Source organism: Rhipicephalus sanguineus, chromosome 8 (genome assembly GCF_013339695.2).
Source record: "Rhipicephalus sanguineus isolate Rsan-2018 chromosome 8, BIME_Rsan_1.4, whole genome shotgun sequence".
NCBI lineage: Eukaryota > Metazoa > Arthropoda > Arachnida > Ixodida > Ixodidae > Rhipicephalus > Rhipicephalus sanguineus.
In genome coordinates, this window is record NC_051183.1 from 25920186 (window position 1) to 25943707 (window position 23522).

At 47.8% G+C, this 23522-nt stretch overlaps 1 protein-coding gene and 1 non-coding gene across 2 annotated transcripts; both read right to left on the reverse strand.

The window, feature by feature from the left end:
- Positions 1-8621: 8621 nt before the first annotated feature.
- Positions 8622-8694, reverse strand: Trnat-ugu (transfer RNA threonine (anticodon UGU)). The gene has a single exon. It is a non-coding gene; the product is annotated as a tRNA-Thr (tRNA).
- Positions 8695-11471: 2777 nt separating this feature from the next.
- Positions 11472-22533, reverse strand: LOC119403088 (calmodulin-beta). Its single transcript, XM_049418169.1, has 2 exons — positions 22048-22533; positions 11472-11663 (listed from the first exon to the last, which is right to left on the reverse strand). The coding sequence occupies exons 1-2, from the start codon at positions 22531-22533 to the stop codon at positions 11472-11474; spliced, it is 678 nt and encodes a 225-aa protein (XP_049274126.1).
- Between the last annotated feature and the right edge of the window lie 989 nt (positions 22534-23522).

Genomic DNA, 23522 nt, shown 5'->3' on the forward strand with positions numbered 1-23522 from the left:
GCCGCCGACCGTCAATTTTCGCGTTTGATGAGGCATCTAAGGCTTTCGCCTTAATACACTGTTCGGCTGTCGTTCCATGAAATTGCAGCTGCCGATGGTGTTCGGTAAAGGCGGCTTGCAGTAATTAGGCGGGATAATTGGTCTCCTAATACATCTTCAACAGGGCCGTAGCCAGAAATTTTTTTTCGAAAGGGGGAGGGGGAGGGTTCAACCATACTTTATGTATGTTCGTGCGTGCGTTTGTATGTGTGTGTAGCAAAAGTGAATAATTTCGGGAGGGGGTTGAACCCCCCCCCTCTGGCTACGCCCCTGATCTTCAAACTACACTAGAATATGCAGCCGTCGTTTACGACGTGAAGATTTCATAGAATATAAGAAGCGGCGGCTTAAGAAGGATGCAGTAGCGCCCGGTTGTAACAAATGTAATTCTCAAAAGCTTTACGAAGGGAGCCGGCGATCGCGTATATTTCTGGAAGCAGTCTAGTGACATTTCATGCTATTTAGCGCATGAACTCCAGGCTTGCGTATAGTGTGCTACACCAGTAGACGGTAGCACGCATCGGGGAACTTTAAGCGCCCAAGCTTTCAGTATTAGCTCTTGGCAAATGCTGCTTTCGAAAATAGACTTTCAGACAGTCAATAATCGACTCTCAGTCAAACGAACGTAACGGTGACAAAACAATTTCCCGCGCATCACTGGCATGCGCTCTCTGGAATCGGGCTAGCAGACGACGCGCGAGCGTCTCGATCAAATAGCCGCGAAAGACACGCGCCTTCGAAATGGGCTGGTTGCCCAGGACGACAAGTGCTTCATGATTACAGCTTACAAGTTTTAATTATACTTTAAACACCGCGAATACAGCCGAAAACTGAACCATATAGCAGCTCCGAATGCAGCCACGGCATTCGTTTCCGCGAGCGACGACGCGATGGCAGGTCTACTACGGTGGCGGCGCCCGGCGGCTAAACGCCGCACTAACGCCGACGATGGGTTCCCATTGCGCTCCGCTCCTTCGCCCAGGCACAGAAAAATAGAGGAGGCGCTGGTATAGGTAGTTAATTTTGTGCAAAACCAAGAACCTTGATAACGGCTACAGGAGTTTCTGAGCATTCCAAAATTTCCGATGTCCAATGTAATAGGTTCTACTAGACCTAATTTGATTCGGCCTTCGAATCACATGGTCACTCTTAGTAAATACGACTATTTCTTGAATATTTAAACAATATTAACGTGATGCGCGAAAAAATAAATATTAGGCTGGTGCTAAACTACAATAGGATCTAATCGCACAGGCATAGTAAAAGCATGAAAGATTAGAGGTTGTAAGTGCTCACGATTTATGCCATAGCTTTTCCACACCCTCACGTATTCGTAGTGAAGCGAGCATACTTTGCCCGAAGAGGCAATCCTTACAATTGTATACAACAACCATTCGCAACCTTTTAAATGTCCCGTACGTGCGAAAACAATCTGTCGTTTCATTGCTGATCCTCCATTAGCCCTTTTAGTCGCACAATTAAGGACAAGATTAATTAGAACTAACAGACAAGAAAGCCAAGGAAAGTATAGGGGGTGTTATATTGTAGTAATTATGTAAATCTGAAGAAAGTAAATTGCCGCTGCCGCTGCGTGCTTCGCACAGGCCTGGCGTTTTATTGTGGTAGGAATTACATGGACACTATCGAGGGTTTTTTGCCGTCATGTCCCGTATAATCTCCAAATCGATAAGATCCCCCACGCATCGTATGTTCTACCGCGGGTAAAAGCGCGCGAGCGGGAGCGATGAACGCGGCTGAAGCTGAGATCAAACCAGCCGGACCATCTCCGTCGCTCGGAGGGCGCAGGTCTGCCAGGCGGCCTCCGCTCGGAGGCCGCCTGGCAGACCTGCGGTCGAAGCAGAAAGGAAACGCCCCGCCCTTATTGAACGAGCATGAAAAAACGCGAAGGGAGGTGGGGGTGGAGGAGGGGGGGAATTGTCTCTTGAGCAGCAACTTTGAACTCGGATTCGAAGGGCGCGGTCGCGATCGCTGGCGCACGCGCTGTCTCGGCGGCCATCAGCTCGCAGCTCGTATACCCTTCTGCGTGTTGCGCTCTCAACGCGAAGAGACTGCGTGGAAAGAGCATGTCTCCCTCGAGCGGCTGTGTTATCTTAAACCAGCGTTTTATAGAGTTATGCGAGATCGGATCCAAAAGAGTCAGCTTCCAGCCTCACTTCGTATAACATTTCAGTTTGTAGCTATCGCATTCATTGCTTCGCCCTTGCGGTGAAACTGTGACTCTTTTTGGCTTAATCATAACTTTGGCTTTGGAACCCATTCGATCGAAGGCCGAGTCAGGCCGATGCCGGCGAACTGGGAAGCACCCAGGGGCTTTCTTTCTTTATTTATTAGTTTGTTGGAATCGCAAAATTTCAATGGCGGAATCTACGATATGAGCTGCATCGCGGCAGCTTGAGGTGCCCAATTAGTCCGCATGTTAAAGTGGCAGCAGTGAATTGCGCAACCGGGATTTTACACGAACGTATTTTCGTGAACAGTTGGAGTACAGTAATTATACAATCTATGACAGTTTTTAACAGTGTTACAAAGCAACACAACAGTGGCGAATGACAAAAATGCAAATATTAAACACCATATACAAGGTGTGTTTTTTTAGGTAATACAGATTTTTTATAAAAATCCTATGGCAGTAAGCCTCCTGCAGTTTTCGCACGTAAACTCGACGTCCAGGCCGAAATACATTGCTGCAGCTAAAATGACACTTTTGCGATGAATTAACAAAAACTAGTTATTAACTTTTTAATTATTTGTTTGATGACAGATGTTTATATTAGACAGTTGTAGTGCGTTCCAATTTATGCCATACCCAATTCTTTAGAAATCACAAAATTTGCACGTAGTTCGAGATATTCGTCATCGAATTTCGGGGCCGAAATCGAAACTTCTCGCGCCCGATGTTCACGAAGCGTGACCATTTCATTACGTCAGACCGGAAGTAGCCGCGACAAGAGAGTGGCGAAACCTGAGTGAAGGCGCCTCGCGGCCGTATGTTTTCGTGAAAAGCTGCAAAGTCATCTCACTTGTGCCAGCGCATCACCTTACTCTTGCGCGTAGTATTTGGTGCTCATCCGGTTCTTTCGAACTGTGCGCAAGAAAACCGCAATATGAATCCTTTCTTTGTCTGGTAAGCATAAATTTCCGGGGGCAGCCACCGCGGCGCTTCTTGCAGACAGGCGGAACAGCTTTTTACACGCCCCGTTATAGACGATATTCTCGTGGGCGCCGCCATTTTGCTTTGCGGGCGGCATGTCTCTAATCTGGCAACCCACTGGCTTGCGCAAATGCGCAAACACTCGCTTTCGCATGGCCACGCGCACGTACGAAGCCGTTTTGCGTATACCGGCACGCGCACTTTAAGCCGTTTGCACACATAGGCGTGCGCACAGGGGGGGGGGGGGGGCAGGGGGGGCGGCCGCCCCCCCAATCACCTAAGAAGAGGGGCGCAAAATCTGCCCCGTACATTGACCCTCATAATCACCTTAGAAGGGGGGGGGGCGCAAAATCTGCCCCATACATTGACTTAGTAGGGTGGGGGGGGCGCTGCGATGAAACTTCGCCCCCCGCCCCTGATGGGGAACCCTGCGCGCGCCTATGTTTGCACACACCGGAAAGGAAGAAAGCGCCAGTTGCCAGACACCAGAAAGGAGGAAAACGCGAGTTGCCAGACAGCTCCTCCTCGCCCAGTGAAAACGGTCTATAGTTTAAGAAAGAAACTGATAAGCACCACCCATCGCACGCAAACATTCAGCTGTCTACTTGTGTATTTCAAAATGCTTGCCGATTTTTCTGACTAGATTCTGCTTCGAAGCTCTTTCATTCAAATTTGGTCACTTCCCTGTCACGGGTCGTTCCCATGTTCCGCCGCGCTTTGTGCGCGCCGGGCGCGATCAGTTTCGATGTCACCCTTGAAACTCGCTTATGAATATCTCCCGCGACATGCAACTTTTGTGATTTATAAAAAGAAATGGGTATGCCGTAAATTATCTGCCCCACAACTTTCTAATATAAAGCACGCAACGAAAGTCAATAATTAAAAAGTTGATTAACGATTTTTTTGTTAACTAGTCGCGTCAACGACATTTCAGGTGCCAGAATATATTTGCGCCTCGACATAAAGTTCATATGCGAAAAATGACAGGACCCTGACTGTGATGGAGCTTTTCTGAAAAATCTATCTTCTAATAAAATAGAACATTCTAAAACCATTCTACAAAGTTTATTGCAATGACATAAAAATATTGCCTTTGACAAAATCGTCGGGTGTCTTTGCCACCTCGCTAAACTGTGTATCAGCTCCAATTAGAACAAGCGGAAATGGTGTAACCCTCTAGCTGTACCAATAATTTATCTTCATTTAACTGAAAGTCCAGACATTGTACTTTGAAAAGACTAAGTGGCTTTGCTGATTACCAGTTTCAGTGATGCAACGAAGAGGCGTCCGCGTGCCACTTTGTGTGGCCTCTTTGCAAAACGGCAAGTAAGGAGGCCTTGCGAGGATTACACGATAGATGTCCAATTTTCACACCTTCTCTCAAGAAACCGATATTGTTCGCGACGACGTTTCGGCTGTGAGAACAGCCTTTATTGTCTGCGCGGACCCGAGCTTCTGCATTTCTTTTCATTCCAAGAATATTGGGTTCATATTTCGCCATTTCCTCCTTTCATTCTTCGGGCACGCGTTCATTAGTGTCCGGGCCGTTGCAAGCCGTCATTACCTCAATAGAGTTTGGCCGCTAAATGTCTCTAAAGAAAACTAAGGCGCGTTGGCGTAGATTAGTGGTTCTCAGTCATGGATGTTACGGGGGCACCTTGTGAACTGGTGGAAGTGATGACAAACCCCTTGCAGTGAGAGGCAAAGAAAGATGGTGGGAGTGAGGGGGGGGGGTCATTAATTAACACATGCAGCGTGAAATAGGTGCCCTTTCTTTCACCCTGGCACAGAATTGTCAAACTAAAGTGTCACACCAATTAGATCTCAGCAGCTTGTCACTAAGTTGTGCGGTCTGCAACCGCATTCGCTTTTCGGATATGCAAGCCTGCAAGAAGCATATGTCGTAGAAAATGGCAATGAAAGCTTTAAAGCCATCTCATGGAGAAGGAAAAACTCAAGGTAGCTCCGCCGCAAAGCAAAACCGTTATGTGGTGGAGCATACCAAAAATCAGAAGGGGCCGCTGTCACTGGACATAGTGTGCCTTCAGAAAACGGCTTTTTTTTTTTTTTTTTTTCTCGAGGATGGTTTTCGCGGACCCTCAGAAAGGGCTTAGAAATGGCTCAAGTGCGTGTCCGTGGACACCAGAAGGTCCGCGGACCCCCACTTGAGAACCACTCGCTTAGATATCAGAGGGGACCGGGGCGAGGCAGTGTTTGAGGGGGTTCAACTACCCCCTTCAGAAAATTTTCAATTGCCCCAAGCAATTTCTATGCAGAGTTGAAAATTGTGCCAACGCAATCTATGACGAGGCGACCATATGCATGTTGACGACTGTAAGTCACATATTTTTTACAGCAAAAGCTGTATCACATCGCAACAATAGCTGTTTTCGGCGCCGTAATAGTTGTCCGCCGCCGCCGTCGCCGGTGTCCGTAACCGCTGTCGCACGATATTGGAAAAATAAAGAAAATAAGAAAAAAAATATCCAGGATGGAACGGCGTTTGAACCTGGGCCCACTGCGTTTGAGCCCAATATTCTACCTCAGAGACATGCCGGTGCTTGACGCTCCTTCGCAAGAAGACCCTATACAGGCTTCATGTAGTCAAGGAACCACATTAGCATGTGTAATGTAGCGTGCCAGAAGAGTAAAATAACAACCAGGCGTCACACAACACGAATTCTGAAACCAGGCGTCACGCAATGCAACTTGTGCAACGAGTAGGTTGTTGAATGCTTCCAACCCATTACAAAGGGCTCTGCCATAATTCTTCATCGTCATCAGGCACAGCATCAACAAAGGGCACATAATGCCTTACAGGTGTTTAGCGGGTACCGCGCTTCTCAGCAGAATGACGAAAAATGGCATAGTGGCTTCTTCCCTACTTCACAAAAATTATGATGATTTATAGCGATGTGGGCTCTTCGTAAGTGCATTTCTATTGGTTGCCAAGCAAGCCCATAAGGCCCCCATGATCGATATCCTCAGGGTCTCAATCAAGTTCTCCCCCCCCCCCCCCTCTTTCTCTCTCTTTCTCCTGGTAACATATGTTATATCGCGGGGTGGGAGAGTGAAATAACGACCGGGCGTCACACAGTGCGAATAACATAACTAGTGGATCGTTTAAAGCGTCCAACCCATTAAAAAGGGCCCAGCCATAATTCTTCATCGCCATCAGGCGTCGCATCAACAAAGTGCACGTAATGCGTCACAGATGGTACCTCGCTTCTCCGCAGAATGACGAATAACGGCATAGTGGGTGCTTCCCAACTTCACGAAAATTACGATTTATGGGGCAGTGGGTACCTTTCCAGTGTACTTGTATCAGTAGCCCCAAAGAGAGATTATAACGGCCTCTAGAAATGCCGCTATTTCAGCTTTCGCTGTGACTGTGCTGCGCTTTCCGCGCAGGCCTGTCGTTCTTGGTTAACTATCTTTTGAAACAACGTTGCTGGGCAAAGAATTCCAATGAGAAAGCTGTATATCAGCTTGAAAATTGTCCGGCTAGACAGCTTATAACTTTTTACCTGTTCATTATTATCGTTTTCCTGCTTACTACACATGCCTACGAAATGAAAAAAATAAAAATAATAATACCACGTGACAAGACCGCTAGCGCGCCTATACGCGCCGTGATTTCGGTGCTCCCTAACGTTCTCCGTGCAAGCGAACATTGGCCTTGTGAGTAGCCTCAGAAAGATATAGCGACGATAGATGTGCGATGCACGTTTTGCCAGCGACAACACAAGCGATAACCGCTGCGCCTGCTTATCACTGTCATGAACCGACGCGAGGGAAGCATATCGTTTCTACGCGGCACGTTTGGCAGCACTGCAATCGCGGCACGCATAGCCGCGATGGAGGGCATGTCACGTGGTATATTTTAGTATTCCGCGGGCATCTGTAGTAAGCAGAAAAAACTTGGTGAAGCTTGCACGAAGCCTTGCGCAAGGCTTGAAACAGTGCAAATGGACGATTCTGAAGACTAATCTGGTGTTTTCCAGGTTGCTTCTAGGTCGTTTCTATGCTTTGGCTAGGTTGTTTCTTCGTTGATGCTCAGCGCAGAGAGGTTCGAATTAAACCACAGACAGTCACAGACGCGACACGCATGTCCAAACTGCAGGGACAGAACCTCACGCTGAAACCATGGCGTTCGCACTTCATAGATCTACGGCCATGTTCTCGTTGGCGTAGGCCTTCAATCGCTTCGGGGTCTTCTCCCAGCCGCCGTTGCCTTTCCCGTTCCCTATAGTATTCTCTCGTTGTATGTATTCGGGGTCTTCGGCTCGCCGCCGTCGCTTCGCAGCCATTTATTGGGCTAACTGATGCCTCCTTCATTATTGGCTGACCAGTGATTGGTAGTTGAATTTACCTAATTTCTGTGGCACATACGCGTTTATGATGATAGTTTTTAGATGCGAAGCAGCTTATGAACGAGGCCTCTCCCCCCGGCGTGACCAGTGCCCCGCTGGCCACTATATGTTTAGAATAGAGAAGAGAACGAAGTGCTGGCACGAGAGGAGAGCTCGCGCATGGTGCGCAGAAAGGAATGTTTGCCTGAGAAAACGGTGCCACTAGATATATGGAAGAAAGAAGAGAACGAAGTTTTCGCACGAACGGAGAGCTCGCGCATGATGCGCAGAAATGAATGTTTGCCTGACGTGCAATAGAGCGCTCGCTCCATTGCGGCTCGTGCTCTAGTATAAATCATGCAAGGTGCCCATCATCATCATCATCAGCCTGTCTACGCCCACTGCAGGGCAAAGGCCTTTCCCATGTTCCGCCAATCGACCCGGTCTTGAGCTTCTGCTGCCACGTTATACCAACAAACTTCTTAATCTCATCTATCCACCTAATTTTCTGTCTTCCCCTCACGCGTTTGCCATCTCTTGGAATCCAGTCAGTTACCCTTAATGACCACCGATTATCCTGTCGACGTGCTACGTGCCCGGCCCATATTCATTTCTTCTTCTTGATTTCAACAATGATAATCTTAACCCCCATTTGTTCCCTGACCCACTCTGCTCACTTCCTGTCTCTTAAGGTTACACCTATCATTTTCCTTTCCATCGCTCGCTGCGTCGTCCTCAATTTAAGTTGAACCCTCTTTGTAAGTCTCCAGGTTTCTGCTCCGTAGGTAAGTACCGGTAAGATGCAGCTGTTATATACCTTCCTCTTGAGGGATAGTGGTACACTACCATTCATGATTTGATAATGCTTGCCGAATGAGCCCCATCCCATCCTTATTCTTCTAAGGAAAGAAGTGTTAATTTTAAGGGCTCGTTTTTCTTTGTTATACACAATAATAATGAGCACTAACAGACAATAATGCCAAGGAAAGTATAGGGGATGTTATTAGTAGTAAATGTAAGGCAAATGTGAAGAAAGAAGAGTGGACGAAAAGATAACTTGCCGCGGGCAGGGACCGAACCTGCGACCTTCGAATAACATGTCCGATGCTCTACCAACTGAGCTACCGCGGCGGCCATCCCCCCGTCCACTTTAGAGGGTATCTATGTACACTTAATCGTGGGAGCGTCAGTCAGCGCCGCCAGTAGCCAGGACGGCGAGTCCCTGCCCGCGGCAAGTTATCTTTTCGTCCACATTTCTTTCTTCACATTTACCTTACATTTACTACCAATAACATCCCCTATACTTTCCTTGGCATTATTGTCTGTTAGTGCTCCTTATTCTTCTAGTTATTTCACTCTCATGCTTCGGCTCCGCGGTTACTATATATACCTGTCCTAAGCAGACGTACTCCTTTACAACTTCCAGTGTCTCGCCACCTATCGCAAAGCGCTGTTCTCTGCCAAGATTGTTCCACATTACTTTAGTTTCATGCATATTAATTTTCAGACCTGCTCTTCTACTTTCCGCATCCAGTTCAGTAATCATGAGCTGTAATTCGTCTCCCGCGTTACTCATCAATGCAGTGTCATCAGCGAATTGCAGGTTACTGAGATACTCTTCATTAACTCTTATCCCTAATTCTTCCCAACCTAGGGCCCTGAAAACCTCCTGTAAACACGCGTTGAATAGCATTGGAGCGATCGTGTCTCCCTGCCGTACGCCCTTCTTTATTGGGATTCTGTCGCTTTCTTTATGGAGGACTATAGTGGCTGTGGATCCGCTGTAGATTTCTTCCATTATGTTTATATAGGCTTCGTCGATGCCCTGATTCCGCAGTGCCTGCATGACTGCTGATGCCGCCACCGAATCAAATGCCTTCTCGTAATCTATGAAGTTTATGTACAGGGTTGGTTGTATTCCGCGCATTTCTCTATCACTTGATTGATAGTATGAATATGGTCTATTGTTGAGAAGCCTGTACGAAATCCTGCCTTGTCCTTTGGTTGATTGAAGTCTAATGTCGTATAAATTCTGTTAGCAATTACTTTTGTAAATAGCTCGTAGACAACGCACAGTAAGCTGATGGGCCTGTAATTTTTGAGGTCCTTGAGGTCCCCTTTCTTATGGATCAAGTTGATGTTGGCATTCTTCCAATATTCTGGTATTCTCCCCGTCGAGAGACACTTCGTATACAGGGTGGCCAGTTTTTCTAACATAATCTCTCCACCGTCTTTCAACAGATCTGATGTTACCTGATCCTCAGCACTACTCACAAGTGGACGTGGAGGAATCCTAATGGCAAGGTACGCATTACGCCATAAATCATACAAGGTACTCACTTCGCCATAAATCATCGTCATTCATGCATCGGAAGAGCTGTCCAACCCAGACGATGCACCAACAGCACCACTCAACTACACTGAAACGCTACAACACTACCGACAAAGCCGCATGTACTTCCCACCACCACACAAATCACTCAACCGAAGACGCTGTTGCCTGGCGGCAGCTTCAGACTAATTCATTCCCCTGCCTTTACATCCTTCATCTCTTCCACCCCACACAATATCCCTCATACTGTCCCTATTGTGGAGCGAAGCCCACGGTGTATCACTGCACCTGGGAATGTCCACAACCACCGGGCTGCCGCCGTATTCCTTCACCCTCACAATCCTCTTGGGAGACTGCGCTGACCAGCTCAGAGCCGCAGGAGCAGCGTCGGCTGATCCAGCGGGCACGTGGTGTGGCGCGAGCCAATGGGGCCCTGAACTAAGGGCTCCACCCAACGAGGATAATCCTTGAGGCCTTCACAAATAAAAGTTTTCTCTCTCTCTCTCTCTCATGCAAGGTACCCACTACGCCATAAATTATGCAAGGTACCCACTACGCCATAAATCGATGCGAAGCAGCTGATGCGAAGCAGTTGATGAACGAGGCCTGTCTCCCCGGCGTCGCGTCCAAGTAGCCAGTGTCCCAGCCGATCCGGAGCGGCGGGCTGGCGAAGTCGAAGAGAAACGGGCGCGTTGACATCGCATTCTCAAACTTCAAGCCGCAACCTTTGCAGCAAGAGCCATTAACTTTATACTTTACGGATGAACGATGCTTAAGGGAAAACGTTCCCCTGTGCTTAACAGGACGAGTAATAACATCAGGGGAACCGTTCCCCTGAGCTTAAAGTCACACATGACGAGTAACAACATCAGGGGAACCTCGAATAGAAGGACCATGAACAGTGATGAACAAAATAAAACATTTACAGACTTCTAAGTCGACTCATGGCTGCTTCGTATAATACTCAGGGTTCCCTTTACGGGGAGATGACGAAATTTTTCGTATTTCGCGGGCATCTGTAATAAGTAGAAAAACACAGTTAACAGATATATAGTTGGAAACTGTCTATTCGAATGGTTTGCAAGCAGATTTACAGCTTCTTCCATAGAACGTTTCGACTAGATTCTTTAGTTGAAATGTTTGTTACACATGCCTAAATAAGCAATTAAGCGGTAAACATAAAAATATTGTGGCTTACTCTATGCAACAGTAAGCAAAATGCATTTGGTGGCGACGTCATTGAGTGTGTCGGCATATTTTCAAACTCTGGCTAAAGATAGCTGGGGCACCCTGCATAATACGGCGGCGTAATAATTAGAACTGTATACAAGTGAACTCGTAGATGTCAGTAGCTTATAGATAGGATGTCTAATCCCGGATTTCGGTGAAGGTGAAATCGTAGAGGCCCGTGTTCTGTGCCATGACAGTGCACGTAAAAGAACACCAGATGGTCAAAATTTCCGGACCTCTCCAGCGCGGCATGCTTCATAATCTTATGGTGGCTTTGGCACGTAAGAACACATATATGATTATTATTATTATTAATATTATTGTATAAACGATGAATAAAAGAATTTTATTTCCATGAATACATCGACGTTATCAGAGCCACAAACTCGTCGTAGCTTATTTTGCCGTCGCCGTCCGTGTCGGCCTCACGTATAAACTCTTCGATCTCCTCGTCCGTCAGACCTTCTTCGTCGAACGCGGCGAAGAATCGGCGCAGCTCATCCAAGGTGAGGAAGCCGTTGCCGTGCCGGTCAATCAGCTGCGTGAGCAATCGAGGTGAAAATTGCGTCCCACATGCACACACATACACGGAGTACACAAACGTGTACGATGAACATTTACTGGAGCATTTAATCGAGATTTCATCTGTAAGAACAACCGGAACATTGCTGTGTACGAAGTGCTGAGTACATTTTTAGCTCACGAAAACTACTCTGCAGTGATATCACAAGACGTGTTTCACGGCCTGTTTTCCTCATTGACTTTGTTTACGTATTTCAGTAGGCAATAGGATACTTGTTATTTATAGTTCAGACGTGGAACAGAGACTGATAGGGGCGCGTAGTTCATTTTTTAACGTTGTTTTCTTTTCCATCTCAAAATATCAGTTGAATTTGTTTTGAAGGGCCCATGGCAGCATAACGAAAGCGTTGTATTTTCCTCGAAAAAAATCCACACGTGATTGATCCGTGCATAATAATTCTACACGTACAGGGGTTTCGTGGTCGGAAGTATTAAGAGTAGAGTTAAAAGTGATGGATAAAATGCTATTTCTGCTTCCTGCTTTGCCAACTTTTTGCCGTTTTTCACCGCTCCCGTTAAACCAAGCAATTTCAGTAATTCTCGTAGGATTACTTCCAGTTTCCCATTAGCGAAAATGGCGGTAAACCAATCAAAGTATCGAAGTACAAAATACCTTTTATGCTCCCGTCGCGAATAGTTCCAAATTGATATGGGAGTGACCCCTCGGGACTATAAGAAACACCTCCTAAGGCAGCTGCTACTCTTCGTCACTGAATTCCTAATATTGGGCTCGGCTCCACACGACACATTTAAACTATACTGGATAACGAAAACTATGATCTGTAGCAGTCCAAAGCCTGAGAGAATACAATGTACGTATGTTTATCGAGCCGAAATCCTTCGATGCCTCACCAGGTGAGAAAATTCACCGTCAGCGTCGACCGTCGTCCCGCGGCGTGTACGTCAACACGATTGACCGCAAAAAATCATCACGCGATGACGTAACCATATGATGTCATTAGTAGCTCAGATATCGCAATTTGTTTTCGTTACCATAATATATTCATGACGTCACTATGACGTTACCTCACTACATCATTATTGCTTTAAGATCCGCCTATCACGGTGTCAATGAAAAACGAGGAGAGGTGCAGGAAGCGTGCAAGGCCTCCGATCCTGGAGGCCCTGCAAATCCGCGTAAGGTCTGAAAGCATTCGGAAGGGGAAGGGAGAGGATAAATGCATCGACTGGGCAGAAAGAAAGGCGATGGTTTTCGGCTTGGAGTCGTGTTAGGCGAATATGTAACGGAGCGTCAGTTTTTTTTAATGTATTTACAATATCCCAAAAGGCCCTCGTGCGGGAGTATTAGATGTGGGGTATGATCACACACACACACGAAAAACAAAAACGGGACATAGATAACGCCACCACCCGTAATACAACTACACAGACAACTTATGAAAAAAAAATCTATATACTTAAACCGTGAAATTAATACGTATGCACAGTGGAAACATGAAAGACAAAACAAATATGAAGGGTAGATATGAAGTTAAGGAAGGATGTTTTGTTGCCTTGCCTAATGAGTTGTTTAATAAGAAAGCCATGGATGCTGTGGAAAAGAACTTCAAGCTGGTGAATGAAAAGGCCTCTAAGATAAAGAAGCGTGCCCTGGCACTTCTTGAGCGGTTAAATTTAGAGCGCCTGTATTCCGGTGTTAAATCTGCTAAAGGTCTTGAGCTGCAGATTTTTTTCACTGCAAAGACCCATAAGGCTGAAGTCCCATTCCGGGCTATTGTTACCGAGCGGAACTCATGGCAACACGTGGTGTCGGGTTTTTTAGAGAAGCATTTAGAGGCGTTGCATGTGGTTGATCCTTTCCTTGTTCGCAACTCAGAAGAGGTGGTGACACTGTTGGCTGAGCGCAACCCTTCAAGTTGTAAGGCGTTTAGCGTAGATGTACAAGACTTGTTTTATTCTTTGCCACATGGTTACCTCATGAGCTGTGTGAAAGAAACTATCGTCGAGGATAATGATGAAGTGATGTTTAGGAATAATGTTGGTATTCCAGTGGAAAGCTTCTTAGAGCTACTTTGGTTTTACCTATGCTCTACAGTTGTTTCATTTGGGCAGAGTCTGTTTGTACAGAAATCGGGCATCTGTATCGGGTCAAGGGTAGCCCCAGTATTAAGTAATATATGTCTTGGAAAAGTGGACCGTGCCCTTGAACAAGATTTCGAGGGTGTTGCACGACATGCTTTTAGATATGTCGATGACTACTTGGTGTTTGTCGATCGCGTCAATTTTATGGCGTCCATGATCCAGGTCTTAAGTATGTTTAAACAAAGGGGCAAAGGTCTGTGCTTTACCTTTGAAATCCCAAGAGACAATGTCTTGCAATTCTTAGATCTTTCATTACAGTTCCAGAGGGATCATGTTTGCTGGTCTTATTCCCCCCGTTCCTCAAAACCATTGTTAAGCTATCGCTCTGCTCATTCAAAAATTGTAAAGAATGGATTGGCCACGTCTTGTCTCAATTCGGCTTTAAAGAAGTCTTGTCCTCACACTGTACGTGAGAGTTTTTTAAGGCAGGTTGACAGATTGGAAGCGGCTGGTTTCCCGCGCCTGGTCCTAGCTTCCACATCACAGCGATTGCTTCATCGCTTGAAAAAAGAAAAAGAAGAGGGTCTTGATGCTGTGGTTCTGCCCTCGGATAGGGGAAAAAAATTCGTTGTTATCCCTTATCTGCACTCGGTATCCCACCGTTTGAAGAAGATTGGTGGTCATTATGATGTGAATGTTGTTTTTCGCGCCGGCAAGAAGCTAGGGAGCGTTTGCGCGAGAGTTGAAAAAAAATGTGGTTGATCCCTCTGATATAGGAATCGGTATAGAACACGAAAGTGAAACAGTTGGCACATAAGCGGAAGTCTTCGAAAGACTCGCGACCGGGATACATTGTCCGGAGACACTGCATTGCACGCGCCGGAGCATCGCGCAAATGACATGTGAACTGTTCGCAAACGGTGCAGGCTAAACCGAACGGGTTGTCACTGAATCGTTTGGTGAACTCGTGGTCCGCTGCAGCGAAGGGTGCATGATTTGCGGGTCGTGGACCATCCTGTGGGTGTGCTGGGCATCCTGCGTCGTATTGTCGAGCGGCGTCCCGCTGGCGGGTCGCTTCTGCGAAGATACGATCATTTCGGTCTTGGTTCGGTGTGTGTATGGCAGCCAGTAGGGTCGCGTTGCGGTCAATTTCTGGAAAGCGAGAGGCAGAGTTCTCAGCTTGAGCCGTGAACGCGCGAAGGCCTCCCGCTACCCCCTGGCGTGTCCATCGCTGCACCGAATTCACTTGCGCGACGTTAGCTCGCCGACGTCGTTGTCTTTCGACAGCGCTTAATACCGCAGTTCTCGTAGTCGCTGCCATCACACTCGTATCAATAGACAGCGGAGAAACACCGTGGGTGCATATGGAAGCTGCACTACGCTGCACACGCTAGCACAACGCGAAAGACGAAGCACGTAACTGAATCGTCACCGAGTCAAATCAGCGCGTATAGCGCGTCGCAATTGCAGCCTCCGCGATCAACTTCAGAAACATTTTCAGAGCTAATTGCGGAGGCCACGCTCCGCTGTGCTGAGTAGGGCGAACGCCACCTAGGTGGCGTTGGTAGTGCTTCTTGGTGCCAGCGTCCCTTCGAATGGTGGCATCGAGGCGTCGTAGAGTTGAGACCACCGAAGCGTTCACTGTCGGTGCGAGGTAGTGTCATAATGCAGTACTTCTCTTTTCTGCTCGTAGGCGGCGGCACCGCCCCGAGCAAGAGCGCAGTTACACGCAGGAGTGTTAGATATATAAGGCGCGTGTGTGTAGCCCCCTGCAAACGCGTTTGTGGCGCAATGGGGTTAAACGCTCGGCGATCTATCGTCGCGCACCGAGAGGTCGTGGGTTCGATTCCCAAATTTTCTACGTTTGTGGAACTTTTTATTCTGGTTTTTTTTTTCTTTGTATTATGTTCGTGTACATTTTAAGAACGTCATATCCGTGACGGAAATACGTCAGTGAAGTCTTGGTGGACCCCGGCATAAAACACTTTCGTGTTAAAAAGAGCGCAGGAGAGGCAAGCTGCTGACAGCACTGAAGGTGGCACTATGAAGCACTCTAAGCGTTTCACTGAATGCGCGAGCGGAGTGGTGTACGCCATCCCTTTGTCATGCGGTGGTGCGTACATTGGGCAGACGGGTCGTTGTCTCAACGTCCGTCTAAGGGAGCACGCTAGCTCTCTGAAAGGCACACCATCAACGCATCTTTCCCTCCATTGCCGGCAGTGCGGATGCGCAGCCGAGCTAAACAAAACCACCGTGATGATGAGGCACAGGGACCAGCGCACGCGTGAAATTGCTGAAGCATTTGAAATTATAAAAGCAAGAGACAGATGCCTGAGCCAGCCTTCAATCGCTCTCACAGAAGCTGAGATTACCTATCTACAGTATACATGAGTACATGCCTGGTGGGGGATAAGAATTTTTGTTTGGTTTTTGTGTTTTTTTGTTTTCTTTTGTGGTTTTTTGCGGTTTTTTTCTGTGTGCTTATATATGACACGTTTCTTCCATTAAAATTTCAGTTGTTAGACAGCGCTTGTGTCGTGCACTTCCTTGTGTTTTCGTGTTCCTGTTTTGCGCTGAACATGGCGAGTACGTTCCAACTAGCCCAATTTGCCACCTTACTTCAGTTCATCACTAGTTCAACGGGCTCTTTTCAGTGTGTTAACCTTGAGCTTCAATAATCCAGCGGTCTTGTCTTCACTCATTGCGGTATGCGAATGCCGGGCGCGGGTTGCGTCTTGGCACGCAAAGCGCTCGCTGTGCCCACGAGACATTCAAGCCATCTGTGGGTGGCTTCAACCTTCGCCCAGCCATACAAGGAGGATGTGCCGCCTGCTGCGGTCGGAGTGGTGGCGACAAAGCCGTCACTTTCGTGAGTGCCTTCGTGTTCGCTGTAGTGTTATCGGGGACATACGTGGACAACGGCGTCTGTTTTTCGAATTGACTAGGACATCGAATGATCTATCTGAGTTCCTTTGGAAAGCCGTGCTACCGACTCTGCCTTCAAAACCCAAAGCACCTACCAGTGAAGGACGTGTGATTGTTCTGGGGGACACTCAGGTACCGGAACGTTTCGAACGTACTCTTCGGTTAGGGTCCAAAATTCTGTTTGACCTTACCTTTCTCCAGTTGAAAAAGTGGCCCTAGCACGTGAGGTTTCCCGCCAGGTTCCCGAGGCGGAAATGTGCATTGCATTAAGAATCTGTGTTAGCTATCCGTAAAGGGGTTGAGAAGGCGGATGCAGGCAAAACCTGCGGGGACTTGTGGACTGGTTCGTAGATAACGACCTTCGGGTCGTGGTATCTGACAGGGAAGGATGTTTTGTTGCCTTGCCTAATGAGTTGTTTAATAAGAAGCCATGGATGCTGTGGGAAAAGAACTTCAAGCTGGTGAATGAAAAGGCCTCTAAGATAAAGAAGCGTGCCCTGGCACTTCTTGAGCGGTTAAATTTAGAGCGCCTGTATTCCGGTGTTAAATCTGCTAAAGGTCTTGAGCTGCAGATTTTTTTCACTGCAAAGACCCATAAGGCTGAAGTCCCATTCCGGGCTATTGTTACCGAGCGGAACTCATGGCAACACGTGGTGTCGGGTTTTTTAGAGAAGCATTTAGAGGCGTTGCATGTGGTTGATCCTTTCCTTGTTCGCAACTCAGAAGAGGTGGTGACACTGTTGGCTGAGCGCAACCTTCAAGTTGTAAGGCGTTTAGCGTAGATGTACAAGACTTGTTTTATTCTTTGCCATCATGGTTACCTCATGAGCTGTGTGAAAGAAACTATCGTCGAGGATAATGATGAAGTGATGTTTAGGAATAATGTTGGTATTCCAGTGGAAAGCTACAGCGAACACGAAGGCACTCACGAAAGTGACGGCTTTGTCGCCACCACCCCGACCGCAGCAGGCGGCACATCCTCCTTGCATGGCTGGGCGAAGGTTGAAGCCACCCACAGATGGCTTGAATGTCTCGTGGGCACAGCGAGCGCTTTGCGTGCCAAGACGCAACCCGCGCCCGGCATTCGCATACCGCAATGAGTGAAGACAAGACCGCTGGATTATTGAAGTCAAGGTTAACACACTGAAAAGAGCCCGTTGAACTAGTGATGAACTGAAGTAAGGTGGCAATTGGGCTAGTTGGAACGTACTCGCCATGTTCAGCGCAAAACAGGAAACACGAAACACAAGGAAGTGCACGACACAAGCGCTGTCTAACAACTGAAATTTTAATGGAAGAGAAACGTGTCATATATAAGCACACAGAAAAAAATCGCAAAAAACCACAAAAGAAAACAAAAAAACACAAAAACCAAACAACAATTCATATCCCCCACCAGGCATGTACTCATGTATGCTGTAGATAGGTAATCTCAGATTCTGTGAGAGCGATTGAAGGCTGGCTCACGCATCTGTCTCTTGCTTTTATATTTCAAATGCTTCAGCAATTTCACGCGTGCGCTGGTCCCTGTGGCCTCATCATCACGGTGTTTTGTTTAGCTCGGCTGCGCATCCGCACTGCCGGCAATGGAGGGAAAGATGCGTTGATGGTGTGCCTTTCAGAGAGCTAGCGTGCTCCCTTAGACGGACGTTGAGACAACGACCGGTCTGCCCAATGTACGCACCACCGCATGACAAAGGGATGGCGTACACCACTCCGCTCGCGCATTCAGTGAAACGCTTAGAGTGCTTCATAGTGCAACCTTCAGTGCTGTCAGGAGCTTGCCTCTCCTGCGCTCTTTTTTCAACTCTCGTGCAAACGCTCCCTAGCTTCTTGCCGGCGCGAAAAACAACATTCACATCATAAGACCACCAATCTTCTCAAACGGTGGGATACCGAGTGCAGATAAGGATAACAACGAGTTTTTTTCCCCTATCCGAGGGCAGAACCACAGCATCAAGACCCTCTTCTTTTTCTTTTTTCAAGCGATGAAGCAATCGCTGTGATGTGGAAGCTAGGACCAGGCGCGGGAAACCAGCCGCTTCCAATCTGCCAACCTGCCTTAAAAAACTCTCACGTACAGTGTGAGGACAAGACTTCTTTAAAGCCGAATTGAGACAAGACGTGGCCAATCCATTCTTTACAATTTTTGAATGAGCAGAGCGATAGCTTAACAATGGTTTTGAGGAACGGGGGGAATAAGACCAGCAAACATGATCCCTCTGGAACTGTAATGAAAGATCTAAGAATTGCAAAACATTGTCTCTTGGGATTTCAGAGGTAAAGCACAGACCTTTGCCCCTTTGTTTAAACATACTTAAGACCTGGATCATGGACGCCATAAAATTGACGCGATCGACAAACACCAAGTAGTCATCGACATATCTAAAAGCACGTCGTGCAACACCCTCGAAATCTTGTTCAAGGGCGCGGTCCACTTTTCCAAAGGCATATATTACTTAATACTGGGGCTACCCTTGACCCGATACAGATGCCCGATTTCTGTACAAACAGACTCTGCCCAAATGAAACAACTGTAGAGCATAGGTAAAACCAAAGTAGCTCTAAGAAGCTTTCCACTGGAATACCAACATTATTCCTAAACATCACTTCATCATTATCCTCGACGATAGTTTCTTTCACACAGCTCATGAGGTAACCATGTGGCAAAGAATAAAACAAGTCTTGTACATCTACGCTAAACGCCTTACAACTTGAAGGGTTGCGCTCAGCCAACAGTGTCACCACCTATTCTGAGTTGCGAACAAGGAAAGGATCAACCACATGCAACGCCTCTAAATGCTTCTGTAAAAAACCCGACACCACGTGTTGCCATGAGTTCCGCTCGGTAACAATAGCCCGGAATGGGACTTCAGCCTTTTGGGTCTTTGCAGTGAAAAAAATCTGCAGCTCAAGACCTTTAGCAGATTTAACACCGGAATACAGGCGCTCTAAATTTAACCGCTCAAGAAGTGCCAGGGCACGCTTCTTTATCTTAGAGGCCTTTTCATTCACCAGCTTGAAGTTCTTTTCCACAGCATCCATGGCTTTCTTATTAAACAACTCATTAGGCAAGGCAACAAAACATCCTTCCTTGTCAGATACCACGACCCGAAGGTCGTTATCTACGAACCAGTCCACAAGTCCCCGCAGGTTTTGCCTGCATCCTGCCTTCTCAACCCCTTTACGGAGGAGGAGTGTACCCGGTGAGGGCGCTCGCATAGGGGTGCTCGCTCGGTGGAGAGAGAACTCGGGCGCTCCTCCTCTGCGCGCTCGGACCTATATATATCATGCAGGGAGCGCGCGCTTTGGTGTCTTGATAGCGATGGAAATCGGTGAAGTCGAATCTCGCGGCAACGATACCACTAGGACGAAGTGTAACACAATGCAACTTGAGCATTACGCCTCTACGTGCACACTCTCGTCTCTCTTCATTAATTAATCGCACACTCATCGGGTGCACCCAAATGCATTCGCATTTCCTCACGATCCCCTTCGGGGACGTGCGGCTTTTTTTTTCTTGTTTATCACGAGTATCTGTAGTAGGCAGAGAAAAACATGGTTGATCCCTCCCTCATAGGAATCGGAATAACACGAAAGTAAAGCGCGCCCTTACAGAAGTAACTGAATGTTTACTGTACATTGATATAAGAGAGTTGGCACAATGTATATTGATGTCTGGCAACTAATGGCACCGTTTAGCGTGTATGCACCCACTTTCATGATTGGTGGTACATCTCCACCCGACGACTAACGTCCATGTTAAATGATTAAACAAACCCTTGTGGTAGCTGTAGTAGTCAGCGGTGAAAGCTTAATCAAAGAAGGAGGTGCGATAGGCAGAAGAGCGTCGCATATTGGGCGCAGAACTTAGTCGCCATCCCGCGGCATGTTAAAATGTGATTGAACGCCACGGCCAGACTAGAGGGAAACGCAAAGCGCGTCGTGCCGCCCCGGTCGCCCGGCCGCGACTTTTCTCAGGGCGAGCGCGTGAGCGGAGAACGCGGTGTTACAGCCAGGTGTGGCAGGTGCGCGTCGCAAAGCTATTTTTGGTTTGGATTAACGTGATGCTATGAGCGAGGCCGACGCTTTAACCACGCTTGGGCCAATGTCGCCAGGTCGCGGTGTGTTAAGGCATTGACAAAATTGAACATCTATTGAAAACGCACCGAATAGGACGAAGGTGTAACGCGTTGCAGGTGCTAATCGCGGAGGCCATAGTAATGACGAATTACATTACCTTACCGCTCCCAGAGGGCAACACCACCCCGCCGACCGGGAGAGTGGTAGGTATAAAAGGCGTGTTTGTAAAGCCTCTAGACTCTGTGACCGTGGCGCAGTGGATAACGTGCCCGGAATCTGTTGTTGCGGATCGAGCGGTCGTGGGTTCGATGCCCGGTGACGGAATCTTTTTCTTTGCCATGTGATCGTGTACCTTTTTGGACGTCATTTCCGTGACGGAAATACCTCATTGAAGTCTTGGTGGACCCCGGCATAAAACACTTTCGTGTTAAAAAACCAATTCTTACTTCATAGAGAGTTATAAGCTATCTAATGGGACCTTTTTCAAACGGATCTAGAACTACCTGATTGAACCTTTCCGCCCAGCTTCGTTTATTTGAGAAGTGTTTATTTATTTTTGCTAATGCGCAATTGGGCACAACAATAATTGTGTGAAATACTTTATGCAGTAATCAGCAAGATTCATTTGATGACGTTGTCATACAATGCATCATCACATTTTTAAACTCTGGCTCGAGATCGCTAGGTTAACTTGGATACCGTGGTCACGATGAGGAAATACTGCAAGAAGCGCTAAAAAAGAGCCATTGTGAAGGCTAAAAAGGTAGAAGAGGTTAACCCGCCTAAGCTTATTTAACCAGCCAGTGCCCGCCTAACTTTATTTGATTCATACGGTTATGTGGGGAAAGTGGCGTTGACGTGACAGCGGTTGCACCTCGGCACGTTATTTTTACGCTGTGCCGCGATCTGATTAGATGTGCGAACGAGCGTATCGTGGATTTATAAATATGGGTGCGGCAGCATCACTTCATTGGCCCCTAGTCTTGGCAAGGAAGACGTATTGATAAGCATATTCGAGGTCATAAAACTCATATGGAATGGCTTTTAGCTTTAAGTGGCTCCCTGAAGTTGCTTTCATTGACCCGAGCGCCCGCCGGCAATGTAATAACCACCTTGCTTCCCATGATGTGTGGGACTCGGACACGTCTAGGAAGCGCCGCATACTCTTGTTACAGTGCTCCCACGCTGTGAAAACCCTTTGGTGTATCGCAAGCTAATTGCTTTACGAGACCGATGCAATAATTCGCACCGGAGGGGAAAGCGGTGAACCAAAGGATAGGCGTACTCACCTGGAACATCACGCGGATATCTTCTGCCGTGCGCGTACTGTCGTGCGGCGTAATGTCGGGGGGCGTAATGTCACCTGCATTCATGGCGACGAATTCGGAGAAATTTATCGTTCCGTCGCCATTCCTGTCTACCTCTGCGATCTCCATCTCGAGCTCCTCCTGGGTCAGGTTGAAGCCCAGTGCGCTCATCATGGCGCCCAGGTCCTCGGCGGTGATCTGGCCATCGCCGTCTTTGTCGTACCACTCGAATTCTCTGCGCAGCTTCGCCAGCTCCTCCTCCGAGAACTCCTCCGAGCCGTCAGTGCCAACAGCAACGTCTCGTCTGCTCGGCTCCGGCGCGGCGCCATTGCTCGTTCTTGTGCTGCCATGGGCGTCGAGGAGGTTTTTGATGGACCTGGAGAAGCGGGCTTTCTTCGCCGGCGGTTCCATTCCAGTGCTCGGCATTGGCGCTTCTTCAGGCTGGTGTGTTGGCGGGGAGCGCTCCATGGCCGTGACTTGCGCTCCGCCGCCACTCCCACCGCAGCTGGTTCACCTTTCGAACAAGGTCACACGCCGGGATGATGATTGTGATCTTGTTTTGTGCCATAGATCCGCTACCTGGGCAAACCAAGAATCTACGAATCCGGCACGATACATGAATGTACTAAGTACATCACGTTACGTGATAACTAAGTATTTAATATGATCTTTTTAACAGCGGAGCTTCTTAACCGACTGGCAGTCGTGCAGAGCGAACAAAAAACTATTATCATCATCAACGGGCATGAGCCATCTTCTTCTCCATCTCCGGATACGCTCCTAGAACACGTGCGCCGGTATTTCCTGCGTGTGCTGCAGTACCTCTGATGAGCGAGAGAACGGGTACAGCAGAGAGAGAGAGGGAGAGACAAAGAAAGTCATAGAAAGAAAGAGGCAGCCAGAAATAATGAGACAGAGAAAGAATAGAAAGAGAGAGAGGGCAAGGGACAGAAAAAAATGTGGTTGATCCCTCTGATATAGAAATCGGTATAGAACACGAAAGTGAAACAGTTGGCACATAAGCGGAAGTCTTCGAAAGACTCGCGACCGGGATACATTGTCCGGAGACACTGCATTGCACGCGCCGGAGCATCGCGCAAATCACATGTGAACTGTTCGCAAACGGTGCAGGCTAAACCGAACGGGTTGTCACTGAATCGTTTGGTGAACTCGTGGTCCGCTGCAGCGAAGGGTGCATGATTTGCGGGTCGTGGACCATCCTGTGGGTGTGCTGGGCATCCTGCGTCGTAGTATTGTCGAGCGGCGTCCCGCTGGCGGGTCGCTTCTGCGAAGATACGATCATTTCGGTCTTGGTTCGGTGTGTGTATGGCAGCCAGTAGGGTCGCGTTGCGGTCAATTTCTGGAAAGCGAGAGGCAGAGTTCTCAGCTTGAGCCGTGAACGCGCGAAGGCCTCCCGCTCCCCCCTGGCGTGTCCATCACTGCACCGAATTCACTTG

Excerpts from the sequence above, each read along its gene's own strand:
- LOC119403088 (XM_049418169.1), bottom strand. The coding sequence starts at position 22,533 with ATGGAGCGCTCCCCGCCAACACACCAGCCTGAAGAAGCGCCAATGCCG. Across the intron at positions 11,664-22,047 it reads ATATCCGCGTGATGTTCCAG|CTGATTGACCGGCACGGCAA; the intron begins GTGAGTACGCCT and ends TTGCTCACGCAG.